General features: G+C 32.4%; 3 protein-coding genes and 1 non-coding gene across 4 annotated transcripts; 2 read left to right on the forward strand and 2 right to left on the reverse strand.

The window, feature by feature from the left end:
• Positions 1 to 330: 330 nt before the first annotated feature.
• On the reverse strand, positions 331 to 3,956 carry LOC123911323. The gene is made up of 2 exons (XM_045962725.1): positions 3,766 to 3,956; positions 331 to 1,072 (listed from the first exon to the last, which is right to left on the reverse strand). Exon 2 carries the CDS (start codon positions 1,050 to 1,052, stop codon positions 528 to 530), a length of 525 nt encoding a protein of 174 aa, XP_045818681.1. The 5' UTR covers positions 1,053 to 1,072; positions 3,766 to 3,956; the 3' UTR covers positions 331 to 527.
• A 92-nt stretch (positions 3,957 to 4,048) lies between these two features.
• TRNAM-CAU lies at positions 4,049 to 4,133 on the forward strand. Its single transcript is given in 2 exon segments — positions 4,049 to 4,086; positions 4,098 to 4,133. It is a non-coding gene; the product is annotated as a tRNA-Met (tRNA).
• An 11,411-nt stretch (positions 4,134 to 15,544) lies between these two features.
• On the forward strand, positions 15,545 to 18,020 carry LOC123908743 (protein HAIKU1-like). The gene has a single exon (XM_045959461.1). It carries the CDS (start codon positions 16,435 to 16,437, stop codon positions 17,527 to 17,529), a length of 1,095 nt encoding a protein of 364 aa, XP_045815417.1. The 5' UTR covers positions 15,545 to 16,434; the 3' UTR covers positions 17,530 to 18,020.
• A 2,450-nt stretch (positions 18,021 to 20,470) lies between these two features.
• Positions 20,471 to 21,633, reverse strand: LOC123904293. Its single transcript, XM_045953977.1, has 3 exons — positions 21,543 to 21,633; positions 20,699 to 21,176; positions 20,471 to 20,609 (listed from the first exon to the last, which is right to left on the reverse strand). The coding sequence occupies exons 1-3, from the start codon at positions 21,631 to 21,633 to the stop codon at positions 20,471 to 20,473; spliced, it is 708 nt and encodes a 235-aa protein (XP_045809933.1).
• Positions 21,634 to 26,988: the final 5,355 nt, after the last annotated feature.

Raw genomic sequence — 26,988 nt, forward strand, 5'->3', positions numbered from 1 at the left:
ATTGGACGTGTTCCTGCAAATCGTGCACGTATTTTCTCATCCCATATAGCAGCATTGTAGAAAAGTCCATAACCATCAAAATCTCAATGCTACTATATGGCACAAACGTGCACGAATTGCCCACATGCGTTCAATCATGTGCAAGTTACTCTATTGATCACTAGAAAAGAAACCTCCCCCATACTCATATTCGTGCTGCATAGTATTGTGGATAATAGCCACCACCAACACCTCGCCATTTCTACAATCTGCATAATATTGTTCTGTGCCAAATATCAAACAATGATCAAAGACAAGTCGGCTAGACATGTTTTCAACGCCGTTTCTATGTCGACAATGAAAAGTATGAAATGATTAAGTAGAAAATGATACAAACACATTTTTTCTCAGTGCTCATAGCTTCAAAGCCAGCCAAATGATGTAACATGTTACATGTTCCAGCATTCATTACACTATATGAATTTTATTATACAACAGAAAATCCACTGATAAAAGTACTATTTAAAAGAAGAAATGAAAAAAATTCACTAGTTTTTCTTTCTTCTAGCTTCTGCTTTCCAATCTCTACGACAGAGCACAGTCCTAGGCGTTTCGTTATAAACAACGCTAGAAGATCCATATTGAATTTCTCTATCAAGCATTGTTTCCGACTTATTCCCGACGCCTAAGCATGTCGCCTCAAGTACATTAGTTAGTGTCACTGTCAAGGAATGATCAATAGACCCGTTCATCTCTTGACGCTTCGCAAGATGAGCCTGTCTTGCGTCCTTTTTCCAATCTCGATTACAATATACGCGCATCACGAAATTGTTGTGATTCCCGTTTGATTGTATCTCTACTTGCACTGGCACTGTTGCTGTCTGCTCTACAACAAAAGAGTTTGCGGTTCCAGTTTCTTTACGCTTGCGTGCCCTGTATCTACGTTGTCTCTCTCGATTCTTCAGACGTCGATTCAATGGGTCGCCGCGCCCTTTAGAAGAGTGTGCTCTTTGATCAATGAAATTCATCGTAGAACTGTCTTGTGTATCAGAGGTACTTTGCTTGTTTTCCATTTTCAGAGTAGGGATAGCATCTGCAATAATCAAGTAATCAAGTTAGATAAGAACTTGATATGGATCTCAGTTAATCCATGGCATACAAATGGAATTAGATTGAGAGTATGAAGAAGATATCCACATTGGATGAATGATAAGATCACAAGGAATCGCAAAAGATTGATACTCTTGATAAGACTCCTGTTTGGTTCAACGGAGAACCCTACAAGAGCAATGCTTTAACTCAGTTTTTTCGATTCTTTGATTGAAATTTGTAAATGCATTCAAAATATTTCAAATTGTACTAAAAACAAGCCGCATATAGGCTTCAGCCAAAGAGGCCTAAAAAGCTAAAGAAGGACCTATACTAACAGGAAGGAAAAAAAACCTTTTGGATTGTTTACAAATAATTTCTAGAATTGCCAACTTCAAATATATCAAAAAAAAGTCAAAACATGAAAAGTGTAAAAAAAAGGTGGTTTCCAGCACACTTCATTTAGGGGCGTCAAGTAAGTATGTGAGAGGAGGAGATAAACTTGACCGTACAACTATATGCTCTCAAATAATATGCACGTATATCTATCTATTTATCTATGCAAGTGTGTGTAGTGTCTCAATATCCTACGTTTTAGACATTGCTCTTGTTGGTGTGCCTATGTTGTGTTGTGTCTCGTGTCCATGTCTATGCTTCAAAGATTATAAGAGATACTTTGGCTACATATCCGATGATGTGGTTCATAAATATTTGACCGACCACATATCCTTTCCATAGAGGCATTATTAGAATTAGAATGTAAATAAATACATTTAAATGCAAACTCGTCCAAATGACGAAATGTATATCAGAGATAAGCAAGTAGACCCCTTTTCATAGTTTTCTTCCAAATAAGAAAACAAACAAGCCAAAGGATAGGGTTGAAACCTAATATCGACTAAAGATTTGGCCAAACTAGTCCTTATAAAGCTTGGCAATCCTCACTTTTGGGGCTAGCTTTTGGGATTGGGTTAGGTCTAGCTCAAATTCTAACACGGTATCGTAGTTCACCGTATAATCCTTGTTACTGAGCCACCAACATTTGTCTGTACTACATATCTATGTCTATGCAAGAGGGCATGTGTTAAGAATTAAGATCCCATAACGACTATATGCATGTCAAAAGTAGTACTTATAAAGTTCAAGAAATTCTCAACACATTGAGCATTTCAAAACTTGTGCCGCAATATTCCAGGAAATGCTATTAGACCAAAAACACAATATCACAATTCTCATTAACAGTAGAGTGTAAAAGAAAGGAAAGAAGAAAAAAAAGAAAGGAAAGAAGAAAAATATCAAATCTCCCATTAAGAGCAATAAACAATCATTGAAAAAATGTAAAACAACTCCAACACAACGGCTATTAAAGTGACATGAATTTTGTGTCTACTAATTTGTTGAACAACAATAAACACTCATTAAGAAAAATAAAAAAAACGGCTCCACCAACAATATTTGAAATAAATAGTAGTGAAGTGACATTAAAGTCTTGTCAAATAACTTGTTGAAGTAATAAATGAAACATTTTATCAAGGCCACAAAATAAACACGAGCACAAACTATGTGAATGGATCCTCTTGTGAGTTCTGATATCAAAATTTTGCCATAGAGACACCATGCCGTAATGGGGCATGGAGGATTCTATGCTAACTTTTATTAGCCACAACACCTGTTTATATAACGAATTTCCACCCGGTCACCATAATCCGCCATCTGCCACTAATAACGGTAGCACTCTCCTATTAAAATTTCACATGACCTTGTTATTTTGTTATAGGTCACACAAATTTCAAAGCACTAGAGGTTCCGTTTCCATAGACATAATTCAATAAGCTTGTCTAGTGATATGGAGTTGTGATCTAAAAACTAAAGGTATACTTGTTTTGAGCAATATAAGACAAGAGCGTAGTCGAAGTAGAGAATAGTTGATGAGTTTAATGGCCCTAAACAAACGATCAACACACATCATGTAAACCAATTTCAACGAATATTTCCCAATTTGAGTTACTATTGGGACGTGAGGGGGGGGCTCACTAGATTGGATCGGCACATTGGACATTGAGCAACCTTACAAGTGACTCTAACACCACATCTTCACCCAAAGCCTTAAGGTATTGAGTTTACGGGTCTCCCACTTATAAAATGATCAACCTCAACTCTTCCAACCAATGTGAGACTTTTTCTCACACTTGATAGATCTCAAGAGGTATATTGTCCCAAGAAGACAGCTTGGTTGGTGAGCTGAGGGAGAGGGACATTGAAGCACAGACACTCCCTGAATCAGGCGTGTCCCATTGTCGCATATGCGTCAGTGTCTAACACTGATACATATAATTACACGGAGTAATGTCATTTTCTTAGATTATTATCAGTGTCGACATAGTGTCCGATGTAGCTACTTTGTGTTTTTCTAATAAATGATTGACGATAAGTAAAAGTTGACAAAATGCATACTTTATTACATTTGAATATAAGCAATTAATCAACAAGAAGTTGAATATGACAAAAACCCTGATCATAAAACTAACCATCCAATTCAGTGACAACACCCATAACTAAAAATTCAAAAAATGGGAACTTAATTGATGAGAAAAAGGGTTGCTAGCTAACAACACCAAGTAGGGTTATGTTATGAAGCAAAATATAAGCAATTAAGTTGAATTGAAATGCAGAAGAAGAGAGTGTTATTGAGTTTACCTTGGAGTTGGAAGGTGTAGATCCACACATGTTGTAAAAGAGAAATGAGAGAAGAAAGTGTTTGAAAATAGTAAGGTAAACAGAGTTTGACGTTTGTGTTTGTCTAGATTCGTGGAAGGAAGGAAGGAAGGAACTGCAACTAAATAAATAGACAGACACAGTAACAGTTGGTCCTGTCCAAGACAAGACAAGACAAGACACAACACAACAACGTTGTTTATTGCAACCAAATCAAATCTCTGTGTTAACAACAAATAGTTGAATGGCGTGATTATTTCAACATGGGGTGGTGGCGCAGTTGGCTAGCGCGTAGGTCTCATAGCTTCTGAGTTATCCTGAGGTCGAGAGTTCGAGCCTCTCTCACCCCAAAAGTTTTTTTTTCTTTTGCAAGTGTTTTATTTTTGTAATAAAATGGTGAGAGCAAATCATGGTGTTCTGGAATTTTTTTTTCCCTTGTTAATAAAGAGGTAATATGGTTGTTAATGATGATAAAATACTTTTAAGAAAAGTTAGGATCAATCAATGGTGATAATTTGAGATTTCTTTCCGTGAAGCTCGAGAAATCTAAGTGGCATAGGAAACTGAACAATATGTTATTTCGCATAAGTCAAATGCTTCATGTCATTGTCAAACTTAATATTGGTGTTGTTGTTGGTGTTATGTTTTATTGTATTTTGCATCATCTATTGATGCATCACATTGTGTTGTGTTGTTTTTGTTCTATTTCAAATCAAGTTGTAATTTTAGAATTGAAATGAAAATGAGAAGAACTTGCTTTATTTCAATATCCTGTTATTGTAATTGTTTTGTTCTGGTATTGGAATTGTGTGGTGTTATTATGTATCATTACTAATTGTCATTTTCGCGCACTGCCTTCCCTGGGCTTCGATTATACGCTCTGCATTGTCGATCCGCAGTACTAGGTTATTCAAATATTTGACTAATTTATTGCTAGACAAGATCTCAGAATCTACATGTTTTTCTGCCACCGCATTAACATTTTCTTGCAATTGATCTCTAATGAAACAGTGAATACATGGAAAAACTGATCCGCGTGGAAAATTTTGAAGATGATATAATAAAACGTTTTATTATATCATCTTCAGAATTTTCCACGCTGATCAATTTTTCGATGTATTCACTGTTTCATCAGAGATCAAGTGCAAGAAAATGTTAATGTTAATGCAGTGGCACACAACCCTGTAGATTATGAGATACTGTCTAGCAATGGATTAGCTATTCAAATATTTGAAGAACCTAGTACTACAGATCGACAATGCAGAGCGTATATCAAAGCCAAGGGAAGGCAGTGCGCGAGAATGACAATTATTAATGATATATAATAACACCATAGAATTCCAATACTAAAACAAAACAATTACAATAACATGACATTGAAATATAGCAAGTTCTTCTCATTTTAATTTCAATTCTAAAATTAGAACTTGATTTGAAATACGACAACAACAACAACACAACACAATTTGATGCATAAATAGATAATACAAATTACAATAAAACATGCATAACACCAACAACAACCCCAAGGTTAAGTTTTGCGGTTTGAAAAATTGGTAGAGAAGAAGAAATCTGGAGAGAATGGCGATGGAATGAGATGAAAATGAGATAGGAGATGAAACTTGAAGTTGACTAAGGATTTAATAGCATGAAGATGAAGATGATGTTACACTTGAAGATGAGGCACGTGACTTCCTTTCATTCGTTTTTATTTAATTTTTTTTTGTTATTTATTAGGTGGCAAAATAAGTTGACATGGCAACTGAGTCATTTAAGTGACTTGTCACATCAACGTTGATTTGATCAAAATTGACCCTTTGCAAAAGGGGATAAACATAGGGGCTAGAAGTACTATTTTAAAAAATAAGGAATCAAAATCGTAAGTTTGTAAAATTTAAGGGGTCAAAAGTGCAATTTAACTAATAATTTTTTGAAATGCAATTGTCTACTAAATTGATACTATTGCAATATTTTAGTTTGGATTTTTGGAAGATATGAATATTTTATATACACCTCATAATAATATGATAAAATATGTATGATATTTAAATGATAAAATTAATTTTTCTAAACTAAAAAATAAATAAGTGATTTAAAAAATTCAAGTATATTAGAAAAATAAATCTCGTTAAATAGAACGACATACAAAATGGATGCTCGTAGCCATTACACTCTCCCTCACTCTCTCTAACTCGCGAGTAGGCTTCACATGTACATGAACCATGTCACCGCTCCACCTTCGGCAAGTCGACCCACGACCAGGAACCAGATCAAACACACAGGTCGTGCTCCAGCATCATTATATTTAAATTTTTAGCCATGTTTCATGCAAGTTTTTGTAGGTTTCGACCATAATACAATTTGTAACGATTTTAACACAACATTATCAAGTTTTAAACATAGAAAATGAGATTTAAAGTGAAAATTGTGAACCCCATAAAAGAAAAGGTTTTTCTTTGGTTTCTACCTCTATAATTGTCGAAAATACACAAAATTTGTGGCATTAGACTTCAAAAATCATGCTATACAAAATCCCTATCACAATCCACTTCAATTTGTTACATATCAAGATTCGAAATTTTGACAAATAATAAACGAAAATTATCAAAAAATTAAGAAAAGAAGAGAAATAATTTAGTATGGTTAAAAAAATAGTTCATTTGCAAACACAACAGATCCGAAGAAGATGGAATCAAGTTAAAATTTAGTGAGTTCAACATAAGAGTTTAACAGAAATGAAGGAAAATAACGAGAAAATATTACAATCAACAAAATGAGAAATAAAAAATAGAAATTAATGCAAAACCATTGGAATGATGCTACTAGATCACTAGATCTACTACTAGATCAATATATCTATAACAAACAAAAAAATAAAAATAATGAGAAATAAACTCACTTGAATGGGTGAAGAAGAAGAATCGACAAAATCAGCAAGAATGAATGATGTTTCACGATCTTGAGTTGAAGAGAGACTGGAAACGATGGAGGAACAACGAAGGCTAGGTTAACATCGCGTGAGTGATTTCACACACGCCGCAAAAATGTAACCTGAAAGAAGTGAGTGGTATCGAGAGAAGATATTAGGGTTTGTCTTTGTTATTTATTTGGGATTTCTTGGATTTGGACCTTTTTTCATCTATTTGGGCCTTTTTTCAGATGTTTGTATATAGTTGGTTAGGTACAACTTTTGTTGGGCCTGGATCACCCATTCGAATCTGCCCAACTGAAACCACTAGTAATCGAATCAGTTGACCCACATGACCTATTGACCCGAAACTATCTGCATGTCAGCAAATAGGCTTATTGGTCCGATCAATAAGATTTTGTCTTGCGCTACAAGGGAGATGAGAACTTTGGGATGAGGTGTGTATAGAAAGAAAAAAAATGCTGACAAGTATGTTGGTCATTGTTTTTTTTTACGTTAAAAATAATTTCATTAATAAAAGTCTGGCAACAAATAGTATTTTGGTCATTGTTAAAAGAATCAAAAGAGATGCTAATATTTTCATGGAAAAGAGTATACTTTTTTCCTTTGTCAACAATTTGACTTATATTTTCAAAACAATGTCACACTAAGATGACAAAATCACAAAGAAAAAAAAATCTAAATATATGTGAAGATCACTTATTTAATTGAAAGAGAAGGAAAATAAATAATTTAGAGGGATGGTTTTAGGTCAAAATTTGACCTTAAACCACATCTCTTTTGGTGGATGAAGAAGAGAGAAACTAAGGTTAAAAGTAAGAAGATGGCTGCTCATAGACAAACAAAACATTTTAGCATATGTTAGATATCTTTTACTTGAGACAAAAAATTATCATGTAATTTAGTCAGAGACAACAATTTCAATTTTTATCTCGTTCCATACCCCCAATTTATTCGGTATCTGTTGAAGTACAAAAGTAAGTATGTTTTTATCGTCTCCACAGGGACTGATGCGATATCGATGCCGTTCAACAATCAATATACTTTTAAGTAAAGTGGTTTCAAGATGTTTGTTTGTGAAAAGTTGCGAAAACATGAAAGTAGTAACAATGAGTACGTTGACAGAGAGATTAAATTGCTGGGATTAAATTTCAATCACTCATTCATACATATTCCCTTAATCAGTTACACATATTCAAGCTACTTATCAATATCATCACGTATTTACTCATCGAACGTTTCCGTCCCCAGATAACGTCGAGAAATCTATTAAACCTATCAAACCCTAATCCCTCGGGTGCTTAATCGATCCAATAGCATTAAGTTCCAATACTTTAAGTGAATATTAAATCTAAGTCTATTCCTAGATCTTAGCTTTTAATAGATGTTATCCTAGAGCAAGATTCAAAACATATATTCCTATACCATTTCAAATCCAAAGATGAAAACAATAACAACAAGGATAACATCAATATTGATTTGTAACTAGAATATATATAACGCCATGATCAAGAAAAACACATATTAATAGAGTAATTTACATTCAATCCCAACAACAAGAGAAATTAGTTACCCATATTCATGAGAACTTTACAAAAGATTAAGAAGAAAAGAGATGAACAAACATTACAATGATGATTCCTCAACTATTGTTGTGTATCCACCTCCAAAACCCCTTGAATCTGCCTCCTAGGTCTCTCCTTGATGAATTTGAGTGGTGGGAATGGAATTCTCTGGTTTTCTGCATCTGATATCTATTTATAGTGAAACTGGATTTTTAAGCTGGCCCAGCCAGCTACCTTACTTCATAGCTGGGTTTGCTAACACGTGTCATCTGAGTCACCTCCCAGCTCTTCTGGCTTTCTCTGGCTGGAGCCAGAAATGTTTTGCCAATACAACAGGGTCTGTAGCTTTCTCTGACTTAAGCCAGAAACTCTCTGCCAATTCAACAGGATCTGTAGCTTTCTCTGGCTTAAGCCAGAAACTCTCTGCCAATTCCACCAGATTTCTAGCTTTCTCTGGCTTTCTCTAGCCCAGCCAGCATATATCAGTTCCATAAAAAAATCAACTTTAAGTACAAAAACCTGTCAAAATGATTGGGATTAAAGATAAACTAACCAAAATTAGATCAACACATATATGTACAAGTTCTTGGGGACTTATATACACAAATCTTGCAAAATAAGTCAATAAGTGCATAAATTATATATGTAAAATTACTACTTTTTGGCACTTATCAGTATCAAAAACTGTTTTAAAATCAATCACAACACAACTAAAATTGTCTTATTTAAGTCACATAACTCAGTTAACATTAACAGAAACATTACATATAATATGTAGAGGCTGAAGTTCGAACCTTAATATCAAAAATATTTTATTAATTAGAACTATAAGTATGTCCTATTAAATAGGATTGAGTACCATCTGTCATTAGAAATGAATGGCAACGTGTGACATACTAGTCATAATAGAAAATAATTGAGATGATTAATAATAAGATGAATTATCCAGAACACATATTATATGGATATGTATGACATCAAGGAGGAGCACACTTTCAGGTCCTAAGCCAATACCACCGAACCAACCCAAGTGGGTTATTGGTTTACTTATAGTATTTATTAATTTTTCTATATTAAATACTATTTGTGATTCAATCACAATCATCCACCTAAGCCGTGTACAGGTACATATTCACATAATATGTCTACCGGAACGTTCAATAATAATTAGAGAATGAGAAGTTTAGGAAAGACTTTTGGTACGTTATAAATCTGTTTGAACTGCATTTTCCTTGAAACTGCATTTTCCTTTGAACTGCATTTTCCTTCCAAAAAATCAGTGAAGAGATCATTCAAAGCCATCTCGCCAACCAATTATGGGCAATTGTATATTATTCATAAATCTATGAGATTAATTAAGTTATCAACAATCAACACATTGTATATCAATCATTGTAGACCAATTCTCGGAAAACCAAGATGACCGATGCTGAAGAAAATGGCAAAGTCATACGCTCGCAAGTTCATAAGTATGTCTTCTTAACAAAAAGAGTATCGAATTTATAATGACTAATGAGTAATAGTGTATAATTTGATTCAAGAAAATTTATATTTTTTTTTTAGAGAAGTGGTGATGATTAGAAGAATGATGATTATCTTTGGATTTTTAGTGATCAAAACAAACAATTTATAACAGATTTTTCTCTAATAATTTAAAGCCCCTAGATCATGGATTTCACCTATAACACAAATTTCTAACCCTTTCCCAAATATACATTTGCCTTGTGAAAACCTCATTTTTAAAAGCAAGTTATATGTTGTGAAAGTCTCTCTTCCACAGCTACCCTTCTCACAACGGCCGTGACAGACCCAAAAAATGAGAATAGTCACCTCTAACATTCTACACCTTAATCTTTGGTTTTTCACTTCTTAAATCAAAATGTAATGGCTAGGAATGTCATAATGCACGAAATTATCATCCTTAACTTCATTATCCACTATCCCTTCATAAAGGAAGTTTCCCTTTAAAGCACACATGATGTCTTGATTGAATATCCATCAAATTGGACCTAGAAAATACTTATTTCCACTTGTTCATGTGTTTGGACCTATAAAATGCAAAACAAGATAAATGTAGTAAAATAGTTTCAATAGCTTGAACAATAAGTAAAGTTTATCGAGTAAAATAACAAGTAATATATATCATGTATATTTTAGAGGTGTCAAGAAGGCTATAACATACTTAGTTTATTAATCTTCTTACTTTCTCTCGTTAACAATTGACATCAAATAAAGGTCATATTATAACTAAATTGAACATACAAAGAAACAAACTAATATATATTCTTTATGGCTCAGTTAAAAAAAGAAATATAAAACCAATAATTTTGTTCTTGAAAATCACGACAAACTATCGACCCAAACAAGTGAATTATTGGCAAATAATTTTAAATTGAATTGCAAACAAAGAATTGGAATCGACGGACAATCAACGTGTTGATATTATACATCTATTTTCAGGAATATATATACACTATGATTATATATATAAATATGCACAATGAATACAAAACTCTCTATGTCTTTACCAAATGCATACATACCACTAATTCATGTATATTCTGTTGAATTTTGTAGATAATATTAATTAATTAAATATATGAATATTTAGTCAAAAAAAATTAATTAAATTAAAAATAATGGTATATTAATTATTAAATTGTTATTGCACTTAATTTAAATAAATATATGAATATTATATTGGGCTTATTTGAGAATACCCGTAATGGGTTGGGTTATTTGTTTGGTTAGCCCATTGAGAGGTCCCTCCCTCTACTGGTGGTTATATAGTTTGACTATCCCATTAGGCCAGAGTACAATGCATGTAAACCATACTAGAAAGATGGCAGTAACTCTCAATGTCTGATTCTCTTCTAATTCCAAGTCGATGGACTCTAGTCATATCATATGCAAGGTTACTTTTATAATATGCTATACATATGTATCTAGGGGCTCTGATACCAATTGTTAGAATTTAAGGATAAACCTAGATCATAGATACATATGTATAGCATATTATAAGAGTAAATTGTACCTTGCATATGATCAGAGTCCATTGACTTGGAAGAGAAGAGAACCTGACGTTGAGAGTTATTGCTTTCTAGTGTGGTTTACGTGCAGTGTGTTCTGGCCTAATGATATAGTGGAATATATAACTACCAGTAGAGTGAGGGACCTCTCAATAGGCTGACCAAACAAATGACCCAACCCATTACAGGTCATTCTCAAATAAGTCCAATACAATGTTCATATATTTATTTAAATTAAGTGCAATAACATTTTAATAATTGATATAATTCATTATATTTTAATTTAATTAATGTTATCCACAAAATTCAACATTCATTTGGATAACTGATACTTATCTCCCTTAAGCGTAACTGAGACTTGCCCTTATCTAATAAGATCAGCATATCAAGTCGTTTGAAATGGTCAACAAATATTTGGGCCCATGACAATAATAGTGGATCATGCCCACTCCAAAAATTTGGGTCTCGCTCGATACAGGGACTAAAAAAAAATTTGGTAATTTTGTAGAGAATAAAAACATATTTAATTCAATGATTTTTAAGAACCAAAATTGAAAACACAATCAATCAAGCTGTAGTATAAAAAAATATAAATACACAAGAGAGAAAATTAACCTTTGTTCAACAAACAAATTTGATGTAGATTCCTTCGGAAAAAAATTGATGTAGATCTTCTTTAGTGGTACCTAAATATGACGAAAGAAGAGTTAGTGGAAAAAAAAATTTGATGTAGATCTTCTTTAGTGATACCTAAATATGACGAAAGAAGAGTTAGTGGAAAAAACAAAAAAGGGAACTTTAAATAAGTGATAGAAAGAAAAAATAACTCAAAAAAGTATAACATTTGTTCAATAAACAACCGTAGTAAACATTTTTTTTCTATCGGCATTTAAACCATGAAATAAAAATAGTTTTGGTAAATTTATTAACCAAACCATAACCAAAAAAATAACAAACAAATATAATAACATGTAAAGAATGTAAGAGTTCCACATAAAAGTTCATGGATGTAAGAGTTCAACAGAAGAGTTTAACAGAAATGAAGGAAAATAATGAGAAAATATTAGAACCAACAGAATGAGAAATAAAAAATAATGTGAAATCATGCTACTAGATTAATATATTTATGACTAAAAAAGAAAAATGACGAGAAATAAAATCACTTGAATGAGTGAAGAAGAAGAAGAAGAATCGACAAAATCAGTGAGAATGAATGATGTTTCACGATCTTGAGTTGAAAAGAGACCAAGAACGGTGAAGGAACAATGAGGAACAACGGCGGCTAAGTTAACATCGCGAGAAAGATTTCACACACACCTTAAAAATGAAATCCGAAGGAAGTTAGTAGTATTAAGAGATGATATTAGGGTTTGTCTTTGTTATGTATTTGGGCTTTATTGGATTTGGATTTTTTTCCAATTTATTTGGGCTGTTTTTGAATGTTTGACATAATAATATAATATAAATAATTATATATATAGTCGATCAGGTATGATTTTCACTGGATTTGGATCATCCATCCGAAAAAGGCCCAACATAAACAAATAGTTACTGGATCAACTGACCCACCCGTTGACCCAAAACTATTCGCCCGTCAACAAACACTCTTGAGCTGGTCAGTTTGGGTCGGTCGACAAAATTTTGGATGTTTTCTCTCCCCACCTCCCGTGAATCTTTTATACCTCCCAATATTCCAATTTTGCCCTTGCAGAAAAGTTCGGTTCGTAGAAACCGAATTTTTACTAGTGCAAATTCAAAGTAAATTTCGATTTTTAGAAACCGAAATTTGTTTTCAAGATAACAAAAAATTAGGCTTCTACAAACCGAAGGTTTTTTTAAGGGTAAAATTAAAAATTCATGAGAGATAAAAGATTCACGGGAGTGGGAAGAGAAAACATCAAAATTTTGTCAACGCTGCATTGGAGATTAGAACTTTGGGATGATGTGTGTATATTAAAAAAAATGCTAACAAGGTCATTTGTCAACAATTTGGCTTATATTTTCAAAAAATAAAATTTTCTTTTTAAAATTCTTTAAAACGATGTTGATTCGTAAAAGGTAAATACCAAATAAAACAACACTTGACAAAATAACACGTGATAAATTTAGGTAATAAACAACTTGTTATCTTGTATTAGTAAAAAAAAATTGTTATCTTGTACAATATTTGGTAAAAAAATAATTTATTTTGATATGTTAGACAATTTGTACTTAACAAAAATTAATAGTATCGTGTAATTATGTAATTTAGTTAGAGACAACAATTTAAATGCCTATTTACCCCCTTGCAAAATTATGGATTTTTCGTTTACCCCCCTACGCGAATTTATTTTCTGTTTACCCCCCGCAATGTCAAGATGTTTTCATTTTGCCCTCTAGATGGACAAGTGGGCATCTGACTGTGCATCTTTGCTGACGTGGCATGCACATGTGGAAATACATTAAATTTGTATTTATTTTTAAAAATCCACGTCAATTAATATTTTTTAAAAAATAAAAAATAGTTTTTAAAAAACAAAAATTCTTAAAAGTTTATTATTATTTTTTTAATAATTTTTTTTACTGTCAAAAAGAGTAATAATTTTTTTTTATAAAAAAAACTCTTAAAACTTTATTATTATGCTTTTCTTAATAACCTTTTTTTTTACTATAAAAAAAAATAATTTTTTTTAATAAAAAAAATCTTAAAACTTTATTATTATGTTTTCTTTAATAAGTTTTTGTACTGTCAAAAAAATAATACTAAAGTTTTATGAATTTGCAATAATAATAAAAAATAAATTTTAAAAAATAAGTTTAATATTTTTAAAATTTATTTTTTACGATTTTTAAAGATTCTTAAAAATAATTATTAAAAAAAGAATAATCAAGTTTTAAGAATTTAGTTTTTTTTTTAAATTTATTATTTCTTGAATTATTTTTTTGGCAGTATAAAATAATAATAAAGTTTTAAGAATTTGTTTTTCAAAAAAAAAATATTTTTTAATTGCCGTGAATTTTTAAAAATATATATAAATTTAATGTATTTCCAAGTGTGCATGCCACGTCAGCAAAGATACACAGTCATATGCTCAATTGTCCATCTAGGGGGCAAAATGGAAAAATCTTGACATTGTAGGGGGGTAAACAAAAAAAATATTCACGCAGGGGGTAAACGAAAAATGTCTAATTTTGCAGGGGGTAAATAGACATTTACCCTTTAATTTTTGTCTCATTCCATAACCCCAATTTATCGGTGTAAAAAATAGTTTTAAAATCAATCACGACTAGTTTAAAGACCCGTGCATTTGCACGAGTCATTGACTTTTATTTAATATTTAAGTTTGTCATTATAGTATGGTTAAAAATTTATATAAACTAAAATTATCTTATTTGATCATTTAACTTTTATCTGATCAACCGTAATTTAAAATAACAAACTTAAATATCAAATAAAAGTTAATACATCCGTAGTCTTTCAACTAGATTTTATAGAAAAATGTTAACATTTGGGCACTTGTGTAATACACTTTTTTGACATTCATTTTTTTAGATTATTTAATGCTAATTTTTTTTTATTTGTATAGTTTATCATTTGTATAGTTTATCATGTCCTTTTAGGACACATGTTAGATTTTAAAAAGGCAAAATTACATCACAGGTCCTTTATCTTATTTTTTTTGTAACACTTTGGTCCTTTATCTTTTTTTTGTAACACTTTGATCCTTTATCTTTTATTTGTAACACTTTAGTCCTTTATTTTTTTTATTTGTAACACTTTAGTCCTTTTTTTTGTAACAGTTTGATCCTTTATCTTTTTTTATTTGTAACACTTTGGTCCTTTATTTTTTATAAATAAATAAGATAAGGACCAAAGTGTTACAAAAAAAAATAAAGAACCAAATTGTTACAAAAAAAAATAAAGGACCAAACTGTTACAAAAAATAAGATAAAGGACCTGTAATGTAATTTTGCCTTTTAAAAAATATAATGTATAAGTTCCAAGAAAATATTACATCTATAGTCCCATAAGTTTAGCTTAAATGATAACTATCAATGATATTATTGGAATGATCGGATAATCTCATATTCTATATTTCTTCACATTTAAATGTGTGAGTTTTACCATTATTACTAGAAAAAAAAATAGTACTATTACATCTATATTCTTTAACTTAACATTTCCTATAAACAATTTATTCAAATAAAAAGAAACATTTCCTATAAAAAAAACTGAAAGGAGAATTTATTATACCACACATTTAATGTGGATAAATCCAAGTCCAGATAACTACTCCAAATCCCTTTCCATTTTACAGTTCCCATTACCAATTTCCTTGTCTCTCCATTTGACATCAGCACCAGCATCATCAATTTCCCAAATTTGCAATGTCCAAAAGACCCTTATTATTCATTCATCTCTTCCTCCATTGACCACTTCTCAACTTTGGTGTTTCCTCATTTTTTCTTTCTTCAAACCGTTATTAGGGTTTTCTTCACTTCTCCATTTTTCCCTCTTTCACACTTTCCACCAAGATCCCACTTGGACTTTTTTTCATACCCTTTTCATAAACAAGTCTTACTCTCTCTAAAAGCTTCAATTTTTCACACAACCCCTTTTTTTGGGGCTTTTTCAATTTTCTTTCTTTTGGGATAATTGGGTCAGTTTCGTCTTAAAGTTTGGATTTTTCGATCTGATCCAGTTACGTTTGTGCTCAATTGTCTCTAGCTGGTTCGAGTTGTTTCCAATTTTGGGTCAAGTTTGGAAGAAAAAAAGGGTATGTAATTTACCTCTTATTTAGGTTCTAGGGTTAATTTTGGTGCTGTTGAAGGAATTGATTTGCTTGTTGTCTGTATTTGTGATAAAGGGTTGCTGTTCAATTGAGATTTGAATCTGGAATTTTGGATTTTGTTGCTAGTTTATGATTTTGTTGACTTAAGGGATGCTTAGATTATTTCTCAAGATTGGTTTTTTAAGGTAGTTAGTGTATTAGAATTGTTTGAAGTTGAATAGGTTATTTAGGTTGATTTAGTGGATTTTGAAGTTTTGTGTGTTGTTGGAAGCTTTGTGTGAATTGTTTTGGTTTGTTGAAAGAGAAAACAAGTGGTGAATTTATCATTGGAATTTGAGTAAGTGTTGTTTTTGGAAATGGATAATTCCAAAAACAGATTAAATGATAGTTTGGGTGTTAACAAATTGGGCAAGAATATAAGGAAGAGTCCTTTACATCAGCCGAATTTTGGCAATAATGCGGCTAGACCACAGCCTCAGCCGCAGGTTTACAACATAAGCAAGAACGATTTTCGGGATATTGTTCAGCAGCTTACTGGATCCCCGTCACAGGATCATCCACCTCGGCCTCCACATAATCCGCCAAAACCTCAGAGTATGCGTTTGCAGAAAATCAGACCTCCTCCACTATCGCCCATCAATCGACCTCGTTTGCCACCACCAATGCCAATGCCTGCAGCCCCTCCTCCAGTTCCTTACAATAATGCACCTAGACCTGCTCATTATGGACAACCATCGCCCACTCCTTCACCTGGGGATTTGTGGGCCAATACAACTGATTCACCAATTTCGGCATACATGCGTTATCTTCAGAATTCAATGATGGATCCAGGTTCTAGGGGTAACCAATTTCAGCCTCAACACCATCCATATCCTCAAGGGCCTCCACAACATCCACATCCTCAAGGGCCTCAGCAACATCCACACCCTCAAGGGCCACAACAGCATCCACACCCTCAAGGGCCTCAGCAACATCCATACCCTCAAGGGCCTCAACAACATCCATACCCTCAAGGGCCTCAACACCAAGGACAGGGCAATTTTCAGCATCAACCTCCTTCATCCGCTTTGCTTCCTACTCCTGGCGTGCCCCCGATTCCTTCTCCGAGATTTAATGGTCCTGTACCACCAATGAATGCCACTAATCATCCAGTGCCCAGTATTCCTTCACCACACGGAAATGGCCCTCCCCTTTTACCATCTCCTACCTCTCAATTTCTCTTGCCTTCTCCAACTGGTTACATGAATTTGCTGTCCCCTCGCTCACCTTATCCGCTATTGTCACCTGGCTTTCAGTTTCCATCACCACTACCTAATTTTCAGTTCTCACCCATGGCACAGACAGGGATTTTAGGTCCTGGCCCTCAACCACCACCTTCTCCCGGCCTTATGTTTCCATTATCTCCTTCAAGCTTTTTCGCCATGCCAAGTCCTAGGTGGAGAGATCACTAGTCTTCTCAAGTTGTGCTTACATGTTTGATTGGGGTGCTGCCTTCTAACTGGACAGATCTTAGTCCTGTTCATTGGCATGTAATGTACAAAAAAGTTGTAAGGGCTTTTTTTTGGCTGTTTGTAGTGTTCATTTCCCATTTTTTTTCTTCTTTTTTTATTTGATAACCATAATGGTTTCGATCCTTTTACTTTGACAAGTTTTACATTAGGCAATATATATTGGAGATCGAACAACACAATTGAACAGTTGGACAGGAGCTGTAAAATGGAAGACTGATCTGTAACTTGAAGGATTGTAGGATTACAGACAATACTTGTTTAGTAGGTTAGTTCATGTTCTTTTGTAATATAATGGATTACAACTTAAAGTGCATAGTTAATTTCATTGTTATCTTTCTTTTGGAAGGTTTTTAAAATATTAATCTTATGGTTATTACCATGTGAATTGCAATGAATGGTATTTTCTTCTTCAGTGTATTTTGTTTTTCTTATCTCAAGTAGTTCCGTATTTCAATTTATCACTGATTTAGTTGATTTCTTCAGCTGTCTTTTGGGGATAAAGGCAGTCAAAGGCCCATATAATAAAGAAAAACATACCTTTTATATGCTGATTTTGAGTAGACTGATTAATCATGATTTTGATACTTATTCGTGATTTTACATGGGAACAATTGTCTGTTTTTCGAGTCAACTAGGTTATTTAGTGTAAAGAAATAAATTGAGTTAAATTTCTGTTTTAGAGGGTACTGTTGGGTAGAGGCTGTGATATTGCTTTACTTATTTTTCATGCTTTCTTTTAAGAATCTTTCTGAAACCAATAGGGTATGTTTAGATAAACAACTCAATTAAGTGCTTGCAGCCTCTTTGCTTATCGAATAGGTGCTTATGTATAACTGTAGAGTCCAACCGTTTTCATATAAGTTATAAACTGTTGTCATAAGCTATTCTAACAAGTTTATTGAGATAAACTTAAAATAGCTTATGGACATGTCACAATTTCTTCCCATATGCTCTCCCAACCCAAACCTATGAAGTACTGACACAGCTAAAGCCACATCGACATTGATAATAATTTGAGAAAATTAAAGAATTTAATGTAACCACATATGTTAATGTCGTGTCCACACTCGTCCCTGGCACGAACACATCGTCAATCTAGTTTTGGTGCTACATAGTCCCAAACAGTCTCACAAGTGCTTAAGTAAATAGATAAGTTCAAATAAGCCAATCTAAACAAGCTTTTAGATATTACTGTTACCAATACACATTTTCATAAGCACTATATGTTCTTGCTCTTTTTGCCTGTTTATATAACTTAGGTTTACCTCAGATATGTTGCTCCCACGCAAACTTGTTGACCTTGCATGCTGTACTATCTAGAACATGAAGAATGCTAGCAAGACACTCTTTTTGATACATTCTTGAACACTCAGTTAATGCTTTTCTTAAGAAATGATAAGTTTTGCGAGGTAACTGTATCGACTTTTTATAAAAGAAACCATTTAAAGGGAGGTGTCAAAATGAGTGTTGCTAACAGTAGTCCCAAAACATTAACCTGAAGATGTTTAACAGTTAATGGCATTCCTATCTAAATATAGAGTTAATGGCATTTGCCTAGGTCTGAATTTGACTCTCTTTTTTCTGGCTTGCTCCAACTTTGGTTTTGGTCGATTTTGTTCTTTATTTGTCACCAGACTTACTCTATCACGTGCACATATCTGGGTTTTAGTTCTCTCTTGTCCTGTTTCCCTGCCATTGAAAAAAGTTAAACATGGAGCTGTGTAATATTATTGTTTCTAAATCTACTTTTAATTGTATGGAGAAACAAATGATGTAAATAGCTTTATATGGACATGAACTGTTAGTTGAATATATTTGAAAACTTGTTCAAAATTACTCTGATAAGAATAAATTTGTGCGGCAGGATAATGCGTCAATGACTGTTTAATGTTCTGTATTTTAAATCGAACTGGTTTTCGTGAATTATATTAATTGATATATTCAAACAGCTTGTTAGCATCTGCCATTGGTTGATGCTTTTTAGAGTTTATGTCAGCATATCTAGACATCAATTTTAGTTGCCTTGGCTGGTTTTTATATCAGTCTTCTGTTACGAGGGTGATGAACCTGTTTGGAATGTACTACAGTCATCACTTTTATAGTGACTATCTTTGTATTTTGAAAATGTTTAGGCTTCCTTCATTTTATTGTGACTTATTAGAGCTTTGCCTGCATTTTTATAGACATTTTTCTTGCTAAAAATCGAACTATTTCATACTAATTGTTTTGCACAAGATATACCTATAGTGTGTCTTTCTCCTATGAAAAAGAAAAGGGCGCACATTGAGGAATCTTTGATTTGACCTAAGCTCAAAGATTGTTGCCCAAAACGGGATACAGATTACCTGCAGTCATCTTTTTCTATCTCTTGCTACAAGTATTATTTTAATGTATTTTCTTTTGGGACAAAACTATCAAAGGGTGAATAACGGATGGAAAACGAATCCACTGATTGGCGGAGCTTTAATTGCATCGACTGCACCTATTTTTGACTGCAGTGAATTCGGTCCCCAAAATGGAGTTCAATTTTAAAGAGTTGTCAAATCGAATATTGAAGGTTGATTATGCCTATATGCCAAAACTACGGTGGTTTTTGCCCCACCAAATATAATATTAAATGGCTAAAACTGTTGAAGCAAATTTGTAGGTAAAGTTTAGTTAGTTACTTAGGTTTACTTGATTAAAATGTAAAAATTAAATGTGATGCGTAATTAAGAAAAATTGATTGGAAGGAAATTGTCATATTTGGTGTGTTTTCCATTGTTATAAATGCAAAGTGGAATATCATACTTTTGAAGTAGTAATATATAGATTACAATTGAAAAATAAAATAAAATAAATTCTACATTTTTTTTGACGCAAACAAACTTACGTTCTTTCATTAAAAAATAATAGAAGCAATACAAGAAGGAATTATATCAAAAGTATTGCGAGAAGCATGTGATATAGCTGCTCGTGCAAGAGCATGAGCGCTACCGTTTGCTTGCTGCTTTGCATAGTCTTGGTAATTTGAAAGTAAGCTTTGACACATGTTAATAATGCAAAGACAATTGCATAGTCTTGGTAATTTGAAAGTAAGCTTCGACACATGTTAATAATACAGACATACTCCGATTGTTTAGGCTTATAATGTTTCACATCATTTACAACCATTTTGCAATCCATCTCAGTAATCACTTTACTATGACCCAATGTCGCGAGGCATTCGAGACCTTGAAGCAAACCCCATGCCTCCGCCTCTGCTGGTGTAAGGATGCCATCTCTGAAGATAGAAAATACTGCAACAAATTCCCCTCTTTCATCTCTAATGCAAGCTCCCATACTCACCTTCTTCTCCGACATGAACATAGCTGAATCGATGTTGCATTTCACAAAAGCTGTTGGTGGTGGTTGCCATATTTCAGACTGCATATGCACAAATGTGGTGCTACTCTGATGTGTATTGCGTTTAGCATCCCTCCAGGCCTCTGCAAAGTGTGTTCTGCGCGAGCTAGAACCTGTTCTGTTGTTTCCAATTTCTGCTCCCATAGCTGGACATTCCTCCTCCTCCATATGCTCCACGCCGTCATCGCAAAAATCGTCAAGTTCTGCTCATTAAAATTCTGCAGCATAGAGACAAAAAACTCTCTAAAGCTGTCCACATTTATCATTATATTTTCCAACTTGGACCATATATTTTGCTTTCTCCAACATGTTATGCTATCTGTACAGCACAAGAAAAGATGCCAATTATATTCGGTGTAGGATTGACATACGACGCAATTTTCTTGGCGGTTAACGTCTTTGCTTGTGAGTTTTTGTCTATTTGGGAGACAATCCCTACCAAGCCTCCACATAAAATGCTTCACTTTGAGGGGAATAGAGAGTGCCCATAATTTGTTCCAATCTCAATCAACTTTTCAAGCGCTTCTATAAATTAAACCATCTACACAAAAACGATAAGCACTTTTTACCGAATATATACCTCTTGTATCTAACCTCCACATGATCACACCACTGCCTCCACAATGACGCCTTCTTTCTACCTTTCACCGTTTTACCCATTGTCAATTACTGTTAGTTGGTAGTTAATGAATATGATAAGTATTGCATCTTATTAATCATTAATTGAACAATTAACCATAATTTTTTTGTTAGATTTTATTTGTCCGAACTCTAAATTACTGGAGTTACTTCTACTGTGACCGATGGAATTAACCAAAAAATAAGTACTCAACTATACTCGCACACATGCTCGTTCGCTACTCTTATTTTACTATAAAAAAATCCATAAATATCCAAAAGCAACAGTAGCTCAAATCTTATCATATAATTTGTGAACATTAGAAATTTAATTGAATAAATAAATTAATGTAAAAAACAAAAATTGAAAAGCAGACGTGCATTTCTTTGTTACAGACATTTAGACGCCTATTATCATGAAATGATTTAGACAGAAATTTTGACAACAACTTTTATGACTAACGCAGCTACAAATATATGTTTAGTTGTTCGATAATTAATGTATATAAAAAAATGTCGTGGATATTCTTGTAAATATATCTCGGTTGGTAGGAACATCGCATATAATATGTAGCTCCGAAGTTTAAATTCTCATACACATATTTATTGACGTTTTTTATGCACACTTATTGATCACCCTCTAAAAGATAAAATTGTAGCCATTGGAATATGAATATTTGATAAAAAAAAAAATGTCGAACTCATTAAAGAGTTGCTTTTCACCCTCAAATCAAATGTTTTCTTAAAAACCACACCCATCCAGATTTACCAATGTAAATTGGGAAAAGATGTCAATTTTTTCCACGTCTACATGAGTAAATTCAGAAGAAAAAGTTATTAATCATGATTTTCAGATGTATATTTCAACATAAATTGTGATCAATGAATATCATGTATATTTGAATTAATAAAATTTGTTTGAAATTTTGCTTTTCTGATTGGGTTATACCCAAGTGAAATGATATATCCAGAGGGAGTTTTAGAGTATCTAGAGACAATTAATAAAATAAAAAAGTATTTAGACATAAATATGTTGATATTTTAAGCATGAGTTGAGTCTTACATCGGATAGAAAAGTAGATGTTGAACACGTTATAAGTAAGATGACACATAAACCTAATGCTTTAAAGTTTTTGGTTAAGATGTAGTGTCAAACTCACTCATGTGATTGTTCAAGGTCCAATGTAATGCCCCTCATGACCCAACGGTGATATTAAAGTCGATGGTTTGACGAAGGTTCGACTTACTCCTTGTATCGAAAGTCTTCCTGACCAGGTGGTGTAAGAGGACCCATGACCTAATGTCTTGAGATTTTGGGTTAAAATGCGATGTCCAATACAATATGTCTTGAATTAACACACATTTGTATAAGGGAATACAACATTAACTTAATGGATGGTGGTTGGGATGAAGAGTTAAAAAATACAGAGATAAATAAGTTGTGGTTCAATCTCAGTATACTACCGTTATTTGCTGTTAAAAAAACACATTTCTACTATTGTTTTCTTTATTTTTTATAATTTTTTTTACAATAAATCACTTTTTTGTGTGAAAGAAACAGATTTTAGATACTGTATGATATTGCTTTAGATGTATGTCAAAACAAACAAGCATTCATTATGTTCACACTAAAGGACAAGCCTCCACCAACATATTGCAATTTGCAAGCATAGTACAATAAGGTTGCTTATCAAAACAAAAAAAAAAAAATAGTACAATAAGGTTGAACTTTGATTAATGGCCCCCCAAAAGTGAAAGCATCCTATTTTAGAATCGAATGAGCATTTGAGAAATTGAGATTATTACTATCTCCTGAATATTGGAACTTTGGAAGTATAGCTAGTGGTGTGGGGTGTGGCCATGGTGGTAGCTTATCAACAAATGAATAAGCTCTTTTGACATGCGCATCATTGCTCAATTTGGTAAGAGAATGATGGTTAGGGAAGTGGGGGCATCAAAATAACCATAATGAAAAATGATTGGACTATTTCATTTTTTGGCCCCTACATTTTCATTTCATTTGTCTTAAGAGGGCCCTTTACTTGTGATTGTGGCCTCTACTTTTGCCCTCAAGAGTAGGACCGATAATGAAGTAGCAATATGAAAAGAAAAAGGAATGCTTCAAATTAATTGGACTATATATTATAAAGATTCTTTTGACACAATCATATCATACAAAAATTTAGATTTTAAAAGTCCAGTGTTCGATTGCTGACTTGAGTATGCAACAATGTTAAAATTTTTAGGAAAAGTTTGTCAACCATTTTTAGAATATCCAATTTACGCCAAGTTTTTTTTCTTCAAGATCTCATGCATTCATTAATTGCGTGCATTTATATGGTATATATATATGATCATTGAATTGAGATTAAACGGTTTAAATTTTAAACTCAATATCAATTAAGGTTAAGATCATCTGATCTCAATTCAACGATCATCAACATATTAACTGCGTGAATATATAGAATCGTATAAGTAGGAATTCATCATATAAATTTTTGCTTGCTCTAAAGGTAGTCTTTGTAATTGTAGCTTCTATATATTCCTCATTGTCGCTTTCAATCTTTGAAGTTTTAACCTTTCTTTGGTACACAAGTTGTCAACTTGGCAACTTGTATCAAACACAGTGCCCCAATTGGCTGATCATAAAGGGAGCCATGTCGCTATCTTGAACCTTTCTTATCGTGTGGGTTAGTGCTCTTCACGTGCTGGTGCTATGTTCTTTTGGAAGAAGGAATTTCAATGAAAAGGAAAAATATTGTACATATAACTAAAATTATAAGGGATACACATTTAACACGAAAGTAGTAATTAAAATTTAAAACTAATTTTGTTTTAGTTGAAAATTTAGCACAAGTAATAATACAATATTATTAAATTAAATATTTTTATTTGGGTTTAAATAGTAAATCTCATGGTTGTAGGTATAAATTTTAGGCACTGTTTGCCGTTTGCCATTTTGTTTTCTGACAACAAAAGGATGCTCATGTAATAAATCCTCAAAAATTTATTTATGAAATTATAAGTGCGCTTGATCAGCTAAAAAATAAAGAATTGAATATGATAATTTATTTTAAAACTTTTCTTGGTATTAGATAAATTGGGGGGCCAATGAACAAAATAAAAACTGAAGTTCTTGTTTACAACTGAACCACGGAATAACTTTTTATCATGTTGTCTAAAATTTGTTCAATACCTTAAACTTTTATCATGTCTTGTACAATTTTATATTGTTCTGTCAAGTACTTATATTTTCCTGATCAAACAGATCTATAGATATTATTTATTATCAATATTCAGTTGTCATGAAAAATAAAAATACTAATTGGTTAATGAATGTAGTATTAGAATTAGAAATGATTAGAATGCAAAGCCTTAGAAAAGTTACTAAATGGCACGATAGAATTTGCATTCAACTTGTAACATGATGAAAGATATATTTCACTTGTTCATTATAAAATTGTACGTCTCTTTTTAAGTAGTTAAAAGTGTCGATATTAATATGCAAGAAAAAGATTGATATTAGTTTGAAATTGTATTGAAATGTTAATTTACAATTTAAATAAAGTAGTTTGGATTTTGTTTTTTATTTGGTAAAAAAGAATATTTTGAAGAGAAAAAAGAATATGTATACTGACGGTTATAAAATAATTTTACATTGTCAATCAATACCAACCATATTTTTCGCCACATTATCTCACTAAACCTCACTTTCTTAATATGATGTGAAAGAATATTTCATTCTTATTGCGGTTGTCAGTATAAAATTAATTTACACTGACGACGGTGTGCAGTCTTTAAACTCTATTTTAAAATAATTCTAATTATTAAATTACACTTTCATTTTATTATAGAGTCTCAAATTTTAAGAATAGAATAAAACTCCAAAGTCTGAAGTGTTTAAGAGGATTTTGTTCACATACAAAGTGATTTCTCATTTTTCGGTGAGAAATTTTATCAAAATAGAATATAAAATCAATGAGAAATGGGGATGGATTGGAAACTAGCTAGCTCATAAGAGTCTTAAAGCTCATAAGCAAAAACTTGCTCATCAATATATAATAAATAAATAAAAACTGTGTCAAAAATATATATGATAAAAAAAAACCTACCGTTAAATGTTAAATATAAATACCTAAAAAAAAAAATGTCGAATATAATAAGGGAGCTTCTACGATACGTTCGAAAGCAACGCAAATATGCAACTATTATGATATAGTATTATTTACTGGATCAATGCAACTACTTAGCGGCATATAGTCCCTTCTATATAATTGTCCCTGTCAGAGTATATGCTTCCTAACAAAAATCCATTCTCATACGTTTCAATCCGAAAATTCAAGAACCATAAACATGGAGACGTTGATAGTAACAGTATCCCTAAATAGTGACAATCTAAAAGTACATCAACAATAGTAGCGTTGGATTGTCTCTGTGGTATGTAATTCACATATATTAATACAGTTGTCACATTAGTGATCATTAGATCGAGAATAAATGATCTAGATTTCAAGTTTGATATTTAAAATAAAGAAAATCAATATCTATATTAAAAACTAGAACATCGACTTGTGCGGTGCACGGGTCTAATTAGCTGTAAGATATGTAATTATATTACGATATCATAATTGCAATAATATAAGGTATATGAAAATTTTTGAATAACATTAAACGATAGTTCAACATTAATTTTAGAAAAATATTCATATAAAGGAAGATATATTACGGAAGACTTCCTTATAGACCACATTCGAAGTTTTAGTCGTATCTTCGCCGTCATCGTCGATGATCAATATTTTTAATCCTTCTCTAGAAGTAACTCTTAAAATCGCAATAGGAATAATTTTAAGAAAACCTGATCACCAATATTACTTCGTGAAATAATTTTTTCTTCAAGAGCACGTTTTTTAAATCTTGTAATAATAAGTCTTGTTCCATTGCATAATCATAATTTTTTTATTCAAATTCGTTAATAGCATAACAGGAACTGCAGCTTTAAGTCTCAACTTGTGATTTGATAGTCCCGACGTAGAAATCGTGTAAAAAATTCGGGAGTATGAACATCATCCACTGTTTGACCATCTACGTTCTGTGCTAGTGGAGTATCATAACTCAAATATGTTTTTTCTTCACCAGGAATTAAATCCAACATATAATCATTTATTGTGTCGACTATTGAATTTTTATGAGCTAATATAGCTCTATTTTAGAAACACGTTATATCGTTCATGTTTTGTAAAAGTTGGAGATATGTGCTTTCGACGATAGAAGCAAGAGGATCGCCTGAATTTGAAATCAATAAATCTGATGGAATGCCAAGTTCTAAATCATTGTCGTTGTCATCTTCAATTTCTCATCGCCAACACCCAAAACTCATTCAGAAAACAATCTTCTTTG

This window comes from Trifolium pratense, linkage group LG2, assembly GCF_020283565.1.
Source record: "Trifolium pratense cultivar HEN17-A07 linkage group LG2, ARS_RC_1.1, whole genome shotgun sequence".
NCBI classification, from domain to species: Eukaryota; Viridiplantae; Streptophyta; class Magnoliopsida; order Fabales; family Fabaceae; genus Trifolium; species Trifolium pratense.

What these genes read in the sequence shown, in the direction of transcription:
- LOC123908743 (XM_045959461.1), top strand. Translation starts at nt 16,435, where the DNA reads ATGGATAATTCCAAAAACAGATTAAATGATAGTTTGGGTGTTAACAAA.
- LOC123911323 (XM_045962725.1), bottom strand. Translation starts at nt 1,052, where the DNA reads ATGGAAAACAAGCAAAGTACCTCTGATACACAAGACAGTTCTACGATG.
- LOC123904293 (XM_045953977.1), bottom strand. Translation starts at nt 21,633, where the DNA reads ATGGGTAAAACGGTGAAAGGTAGAAAGAAGGCGTCATTGTGGAGGCAG. An exon ending in ATACAAGAGGTATATATTCG is followed by an intron (nt 21,177 to 21,542) that starts GTAAAAAGTGCT and finishes TTTAATGAGCAG; the next exon opens with AACTTGACGATTTTTGCGAT. An exon ending in TATAAGCCTAAACAATCGGA is followed by an intron (nt 20,610 to 20,698) that starts GTATGTCTGTAT and finishes CATGTGTCAAAG; the next exon opens with CTTACTTTCAAATTACCAAG.